General features: G+C 45.7%; 1 protein-coding gene across 1 annotated transcript; it reads left to right on the top strand.

Moving 5' to 3' along the window:
- The first annotated feature begins 697 nt into the window (after window positions 1-697).
- Window positions 698-4245, top strand: LOC136552204 (protein NUCLEAR FUSION DEFECTIVE 4-like). Its single transcript, XM_066543740.1, has 2 exons — window positions 698-2112; window positions 3598-4245. Exons 1-2 carry the CDS (start codon window positions 920-922, stop codon window positions 4073-4075), a joined length of 1671 nt encoding a protein of 556 aa, XP_066399837.1. The 5' UTR covers window positions 698-919; the 3' UTR covers window positions 4076-4245.
- The last annotated feature ends 4473 nt before the right edge of the window (window positions 4246-8718 follow it).

Here is an 8718-nt window from a genome sequence, read left to right as displayed (position 1 = left end):
TCTATGTAATTAGTTTTGTAATTAATCTATATTTAATACTCCTTATTAATATCTAAATATTCAATGTGACATAAATTTTAGGAAACACCCCTTAGACTTAAGAAGAGCTCTCCAAGGGTCAGTCTCTGGGAGTCGAAGCGAAAGTCGGGGTGCCGAGCCGGAGCGCGGGAGTAATTCCCAAGAGACGTCGAGACTCTTGCACGGTGTCGTTTGCCATGTCCAAGTCCGTAACCTCACCTTCGTGCTCTTGCTGTGTAGTCTAACTGTCCTATGGCATTGGCAGCAGCATTTCCTCGACCGTATCAGCGAGTTCTCGGTTCTGGCAATCACCGTTCCAAAAATAGGAGCGTTAAACACAGAGTATACTAGCGGTAACATAATCGCTGCCAGGGGACGCATTTACCAATGCTAACCCTGCCTAGGGTCCAGGGGATAAAAAAGGGTTAAGTCTAACGTGCCGACGAGGACAAAAATATCATTTACCAATACTTAATGGAAATTGGAAACAGATGGTCCCTTTCCATCAAAAATCAAACATTACAGAACCTCCTCCTCACGGCGAAGGAGCAAAAAGGAAAAATGGTCGCAAACATCGCCATCATACCTTTTTCATAAATAAATTACTCCAAGAAGAAGCCGTACCATCCCCCACAAATCCAAGCTCTCAGCCGCTTATAAAACCACCGTCCCCTGCTTGCCTCTTGCTTAGTCCCTCCTAAACCCCAACAGCGACGAGCCGTTCGTAACCCGACGCCCGCCCCCGGCACGCACCGGAAAGCGACGCGCCTCCACCGCCCCTGCTTGCCGCCTCCCTTCCATACCACCTCCTCCTCCTCGGGACGCGGCCAAGCTTGAACTTGAAGCGAGCAAGCGCCAGTGCGACTGGGCGGGGATTTGGGGAAAGGCGGAAGCAAAAACGATGGTGGCAGCGGCGCTGGACGCAATGGCGGGGACGCGGTGGGAGCGGTGGCTGGGTCTGGTGACGGCGGTGTGGGTGCAGTGCATCTCCGGCAACAACTACACCTTCTCCAACTACTCGCACGCGCTCAAGACGCTCATGGGCCTGACGCAGCTGCAGCTCAACGGCCTCTCCGTCGCCAAGGACGTGGGCAAGGCGTTCGGCCTCCTCGCGGGGCTCGCCTCCGACCGCGTCCCGACCTGGCTCCTCCTCGCCATCGGCTCCCTCGAGGGCCTCCTCGGCTACGGCGCGCAGTGGATGGTCGTGTCCAGGACCGTCGCGCCGCTCCCTTACTGGCAGATGTGCGTCTTCCTCTGCCTCGGCGGGAACAGCACCACGTGGATGAACACCGCCGTGCTCGTCACCTGCATCCGCAACTTCCGCCGGAGCAGGGGCCCCGTCTCCGGCCTGCTCAAGGGCTACGTCGGCCTCAGCACCGCCATCTTCACCGACACCTGCTCCGCGCTCTTCGCCGACGACCCGGCCTCGTTCCTCGTCATGCTCGCCGTCGTGCCTGCCGCGGTCTGCGCGCTCGCCATGGTGTTCCTCCGCGAGGGCCCGGCCGGCGGCGCCGCGGCCGCGGCCGCGGACGATGAGGATGACGGGCGCTGCTTCGCCGCGATCAACTCGCTCGCCGTGGCGATCGCGCTGTACCTCCTCGCCGCGGACCTCACGGGGCTCGGCGGCGGCGGCGGGGTCGTCTCGGCCGTCTTCATCGCCGTGCTCCTGGTGCTACTCGCGTCCCCCGCCACCGTGCCGGCGCTCCTGGCGTGGAAATCGTGGGTGAAGACCCGCAAGGCCGCGAACGCCGACCTCGAGGAGGCGGACTACTCCTTGGCGGCGGCCGCCGCGCCGCTCCTTCTCGCGGCAAAAGCGGCGGGGAGGACTGAGGAGGAGGAGGCGCGGGCCCCCGGCGAGCGGCCGCGGCTCGGGGAGGAGCACACGATCGCGCAGGCGCTGACGTCGCTGGACTTCTGGCTGATGTTCGCGTCGTTCCTCATGGGCGTCGGCACGGGGCTGGCCGTGATGAACAACCTGGGGCAGATGGGCGTGGCCATGGGCTACGTCGACGTCTCCCTCTTCGTCTCCATGACCAGCATCTGGGGATTCTTCGGTCGCATCGCCTCCGGCACCATCTCCGAGCACTTCATCAAGTAAGTTATTACCCTTCCTTCTCGGCCTCTCCCCATTTGGCATGGAATCATACAACTCCAAATCCTCCGTGACCAAATGAGGTAGGGTCACGATCATACTAGAATCATAGAACTGAAAAAGGAAGTAGAAATTCCCCACGTGTCTATTCGGCCCGTTCGTTTGCCTTTAAATTCGACTTAACCCACTCCTTTTTTTTATTAAAACTAATATTTTTTTCTCACAAATTTCTCCGAAATTCCTTCACACCGTCTAAATTCCTCGGTAGCCCTGCCATCCGAACGAGTCGCAGTGCTAGCTCCGTAGTACGGAATCGATTAGTGTCGCGCTCGGTTCACAAAATTCAACATCGCGTTTTTTTTTCTTTTTGACGTTGAACAGGAGGGGCGTACCCCTACTGCTATTTTATTCAACATCGTCTATTAAGATTGTTAAAGAAATTGTAACTTGTTTGTTTGCGGAATCTATTTATTTACATATTTAGAAATTGGTCCTGCCACAAACCAATGTGACTAGTAATTTGTTTGGCTGATAAGCCACGACTGAAAGTACTATTAGTTAGTTTAGCGTGAGAGAAAAATACTATTCGTCGGTCGATAAGCCAAATACAACCTAGCGAACCAGCGAAAGTTGGACCGGGAATAGCCTTAGGAATATAATTGTATGTGTCAGGTGCATCGGTACAAACAGATAAGCAACGGGTAGCTGTGGCCTGTGGGTAAGAGCCTGATCGGCTGTCTTTGCTGCACAGCGCAGCCGCTGCCGCTGCTTGTTCTGTGCACCAATTAGTGTAGGTGCTCTGAGGGATCGGAGCCATAACTATTTACTACTGGTTACTGCACCAGCGAAGTGCATGTCCTTTTCCTCTGACGGTGGCATAGTGCGTCACGTGGAGCTTGTGGCCTTTGTGCCGGTTCCAGCTTTCTTTATGCCTGAAAGAGTGATATCTCAGTCGACTTGTTAGATTCAGTATTAGGTGATGTTTCAGAGGCATAGTGCGCCATCGCTTTCGACTGTCATTGTTCATCTGCAAAAACAAAGTTTGGTATCCTTTCGGAGAAACTTTTACAACTTATACAATGAGTACATCGTAAGGAACCGTTGATTTTAGGTGTTGTTTGGTTCGCTCGTTTTACAGGAAAATTCCATCACAGCATCATCCAATTGCATTAGTTTTGTATTCTGATGCCGGGGCAACAGATGCCGCGCTTGCAGAAATCCGTTCGTTGACCGCTTGCTCAACCAAACAAAACAAGCGAGGACATGTTCCATACTTCCACTCCCATTACCGTCATTTATCCATTCCCTTTGCGTTGCTGTTGCTGATTGTGAACCAAACTACACCTAGTTCTGATCTCGTATCCTCGTTCTTCCGGCCATAAGAAGAAAATGCTTGTCATTTTACTGCATTTCCTGGATGCATCTTTTTTTTTCTTTTTTTTTGACATAATATCTGACCACCTTAATGGACATTTCAAAATTCCCAGGACACGAGCAATTCCACGCCCGCTGTGGAACGCGGCCTCGCAGGTTCTGATGGCCGTCGGATACATCGTGATGGCGCTGGCGATGCCAGGCTCCCTCTTCATCGGCTCGGTGGTCGTCGGCATGTGCTACGGCGTGCGGCTGGCGGTCACCGTGCCTACGGCGTCAGAGCTATTCGGCCTCAAGTACTACGGTCTCATCTACAATATCCTCATCCTCAACCTGCCGCTCGGCTCATTCCTCTTCTCGGGCCTGCTGGCGGGACTCCTCTACGACGCGGAAGCCACCGCGGTGCCCGGCGGCGGCAACACCTGCGTCGGCGCACACTGCTACCGCCTCGTCTTCCTGATCATGGCGCTCGCCTGCGTCGTCGGGTTCGGCCTCGACGTCCTGCTCTGCGTCCGGACGAAGCGGGTGTACGCCAAGATCCACGAGAGCAAGCGGTTGAGTAAGTCAGCCGTGGCGCAGAGGGTGGGTTAGCTACGCACGCAGCTCTGTGGAAGCTCAAGAAAAACAGCTCGCATCATCAGCGTTGGAACTCTGAAGCACCTCCGCAATTTTGTGTGTGAATAAGGGGCCATTCATGTCTTTATTCTTTGGAAAAGATGGATGCATATCAATTTGATTGGTTACCACTGAGTATTGATTGAGAGGGCTGCAGGCTTATTGGTAGTACCCCTTGAGTTCAGTATGGTGTTTTATTCTGAAGTGTATATAACGCATTCGGAAGATTGGACGGTGTAATGGCCTATATAAGTACCAGCTCTTAGCGATAGTCTCTTACGTCACCATAGTCTGATTCCCTCCTCAAACTTTAAAACCAATCATTTTACCAGATAAACTCTTAAAACCATTCAAATTACCTTTCTGCCTTGGTTTGTTTCTGCCTTGGTTTGTGGTGTTTTTAAAGGTGGCCTTATCTTTTTTGGTTAAAAAGAATTGGCAATTACTTGATAAGATTTTTAACCACGTAAAATGTATATATAAGATTTTCAAAATTTTAAAAGATATATTGGGATATACCAAACCCAAATAAAGTATTTAGAGATCATGAAAAATATCTCTAGATGCTTCAAAAAATACATTTATCTCTAGAAAATGGAAATAATATCTAACAAAACCTTAGAAAATTTTCAAGACATTCTAATCGATGTATAAACATGTTATAAGAACTCATAAAAATCATAATAAACAACCAACACAAATGCATAGTATGAATACATTCAACATTAACGTATGTTGAATTCATGCTAGTTGCATCTTGTATTTTTGCCAAGAAAAAATTGATGAGTTTATACACTGACTAAAATGTTTGTGGAATTTTCTAGATTTTTATGCATATTTTACCATTTTTGTAGAGCTAAATCTATTTTTTAAAGCATCTAGAGATATTTTTGTGAGCCCTAAATTTTTATTTTGATTTGACTTATCCCAATCTCTCTCTAGTTTTTTTTGGAAATTTTAAAAGCATATAGGCATAAAACCTTATCAAATATTTACTAATCTTTTCTATATCTATACCTATTAATAAAAATGCAAAATTTCAGCCTATTTTTTTGTCCGTCCATTTTTTTTGAACGTCTCCCTCTAACAATGGAGAGTTTCATCCGTCCGAACTTATATATAATAACACGTGCTCATACGAGTTAGAATAGTTCTTATACAGCTCGGTACTAAGTCCGACGAATCTTAATCCTACTCCAAATAGATACTTCCAATCCTGGATAGGTTGAATAGAGATAGAGATCAAATTGAAATCCAAATAGAAAATGATAATAAATATAGAAATTGCCCTAATCTTATGTTGTATCCATATAAAAGACAACCAATAGTTTCTAGACTCTCCTTTTTATCACCTAGTTCCAACTGAGTCCTGGTACCGCGTCCATCTCGGTTTCGTTTTTTCGTTCAGTGTTTTTTTTGCACGTATGATTTTTTATTTCTATTCATGTTCGGTTTCTCTTTTCCTTGCGTCTTATTTTTCCCCACGTCAGGTTTCCTCTTTTCAGTTTTTTTTTCCGAAAGGATGGCATTTGCCACGATTTCTATTAGACGATGAAAGAAAAAAAAAGGCAAATGCCCACCTAGTTTTTTGAGCAAAAACTAGGTCCAAAAACCATAAACTCAGAAAAGTGCTCCACTCATTCTAGCAACTTTTGAACAATTGTCATAACTCACGTCACTACTCGTAGCTTGGTCGCGTCTACTCAACTAACAAAAACCAACTCAGTTTTGTTTTTCACATATGGTGTCTTTTTCTTTCATGTTTGGTTTCCGTTCTTTTCTTTTGCGTCTTACTTTTTCTTTTCTCCACGTTATGTTTCCTCTTCTCAATCTTTTTTCGTTTGATTGATCTCCAGTTCTGTTTTTATCCGATTTTCTATAAAGAATTAAAATAAATAATAAAATTTATAATTTTTTAAATGGTTCAGTTTTTTGTCCAACCAATCAAATTGTAGACTAAAATCTTGACCAAATTGTTATCGGTCCGGTTTAAACTATACATGATAGAAATCGAATTGAATCTTAAATCCAAACTATGAAACCCAGCGACGCAAGGATAGCAAGCATGGATCGGATCAGAACCGAGCTCTATATTTTAGCACAAATATATACAGCCATATAATCCACCAAATAACCAATAAAAAAACAACAGACAGGCAAGCGTGTTTTTGTGTCACCGACTCACCGAGTTGCAGTCGCCTCTATCCGTATGTCGCCTCGCACGGAGATGTCAAGTTGTCGTCGTTATTGGAGCTGCATCAGCGGACGGAGGCGCTGGTGCGAAGTCGTCAAGGGGCGGAGTCGCGGAGGCGCCATGGCGGCGTGAATTCGTTGAGAGGCGGAATCGTTGTGCGAAGTCGTCAAGGGACGGAATCGTTGGAGCGAGTGAAATAGCGGCGGACCGAAGCGGAGCAGCTTGGCTAGGACGGCCGGAGTCGAAGTCCTAGCGGTGAAGTGGGCAAGTGTGATCGGAAGTCCCGTCGATGAGCGGGGCAGGGGAGTCGCGAGTGCCATCGGTGTGCAGGGCGGCGCGCGGGATGATGCGGACAGAGTCAGAGAAGCGGATGCCTATATGGGGAGGATGATGGGTGAAGGGTCGTCGAGAGAAAAAAAAATCGAAGTACGAGAAACTGATGTCGATCGGTGAGGATAAAGGGGGTGTCGAGTGAAAAAAAAAATAAATAGAGGAGAGAAAATAAATAATAAAGGAAAATAAAAAGCAATAAAAGGAAAATGAGAAGGATGTTATAGATAGTTCACTATTTTTATCTAGGCACAGTAGATATTTTGGTCCATTAACTATTACTCGAGGTTCAATTTTGTTCCTAAATTTTTAAAACGGCCGTTTAGGTCATTAAACTTTAGTTTTAGGCTCAGTTTCATCCTACAACTATTAAGATAATCGTTTCAATCCTTAAATTTTACATTTTGGGTTCAATTTTATACATATATTATCTGTTTACACCAAAATTTAGGAAGAAGAATGTAGGAACTCGAAACTTTCGAGATTGAGTCATAAGGATCGATATCAACTGATTCAGATGCGGCACTGGGATCAGCTCTCTTCGAATGACATTAACAGATAGCGTTAATGAGCTACGATTAACGTCGGAAAAGACATGTCGGACTCTTATAAAAAGAAAGATTATGGTCTAAGTTATCTTAAGTTAGGAATGCTTTCTCTTATGCCGAAAATTATAATGAGTTGTACTTAGTAGGATTCATGTTTAGGTTCCGAGTAAAAATATTGGTCCCTGGCTATTATAAAAGGACATCCAATTAATCAATATCAATTACTTTTTTTGGCTTCACCCCAACCCTTAGGAGTAGGAGTAGTGTAGATCTCGACGAGTTCTTCAACAAGCAGGGCTGCATCGGTCCGGTCGACCTTCGGTTTATCTGTGAGTATCGTCATGGCTTATACTTTTGTTCGTAAGGTTGCATCGGTTAAGTTCGACCTCCACCGCGAGCTCTAGTATAAGCTATTTATCGATTCTTATCTAGTTCAAGTACGGCTGCATTGGTTAAGTTTAACCTTCACTGCTCGAATTAGATTAAGGTAAGTTATCATCTCTATCTAAAGGTGACATCCTTTTGGTAGATTCATTAAGCTACCGATCTTGCTGATGTTCTTATTGTCATTATTTTTCAGCGATATTAACCTGCCCGATTGCACATCCTTTACATTGCGACGGTTCTTACTTTAAACGATGGATTATGTTTCATCGGCCGTTCTGCTTCGATCTTGATCGTGTATAGTACGCGGTCAAGGCATGTCTGATCTTGAAAAGGTTTACTAGCTAGTTGAATCTGGTCCATAGCTCGCTATTTATAGATGTATCGATCTGGTCGATATCCACTGTTAGTACTTTAGATCGGAGGATGCTAGCTGGTAGATTTACTTTTGACCAGGCATGACCCTGGCTGTTTGCTATGCCCGCATTGGCTAAATAGCCGATCACCTGTGCTTTAACACCTACAGTGTGTCTCCATGATTCTGTTAAATGTGAATTGATCTGTTTACTTTAAAGGGCTGGTTTGTTGTCTTTATCACGGCTGTCGTTGATCCGGTCAAACCCAACTGTTAAAGATAACAGGTTAGGCCTGATGAGTTCATAGATCTGTCCATATTAAATAGTCGATTGTTCACATGCTGTAGTCCTTTTTCTTCCTGAATCGGCTATTTCAGCTGATTCGCTTGTGCTTTCACACATATAGCATGTCTTTTAGAAAACCTATCAATGTATAGACGATTTTATGAATTCTTCGGTTTTTATTTGTTATTATCATCATAGCTGCCATCGATCCGGTCGAACCTCACTATTGATAGTAACAGATTAGATTTAAAGCGTTTGTAGATCTATTTGTACTAGATAGTTGATTTGTTCACATGTTGTATCCTTTTTCGTTAGATCCATCGGCTCAATGCTTTACATTGGTAATATCCACCTAGCTGATGATTTTACTTATATCTACGTGCATTGTACTTGTCATCATAAAATCAATCGCAATCCACAAGCTTTACAGTCCTTAACAGTCGATTTTTTCATGTATCGGTTGTTTAGTCGATTTTCCCGTTTGTCTGCTCCTGAAGCGGCACACTTGAAACTGTCTAGGCA

This window comes from Miscanthus floridulus, chromosome 4 (genome assembly GCF_019320115.1).
Source record: "Miscanthus floridulus cultivar M001 chromosome 4, ASM1932011v1, whole genome shotgun sequence".
Classification (NCBI taxonomy): Eukaryota; Viridiplantae; Streptophyta; class Magnoliopsida; order Poales; family Poaceae; genus Miscanthus; species Miscanthus floridulus.
Note: the sequence above shows the minus strand (reverse complement) of the source record. Positions and strands in the feature narration are given on the sequence as shown.

Excerpts from the sequence above, each read along its gene's own strand:
- LOC136552204 (XM_066543740.1), top strand. The coding sequence starts at position 920 with ATGGTGGCAGCGGCGCTGGACGCAATGGCGGGGACGCGGTGGGAGCGG. Across the intron at positions 2,113-3,597 it reads ATCTCCGAGCACTTCATCAA|GACACGAGCAATTCCACGCC; the intron begins GTAAGTTATTAC and ends CAAAATTCCCAG.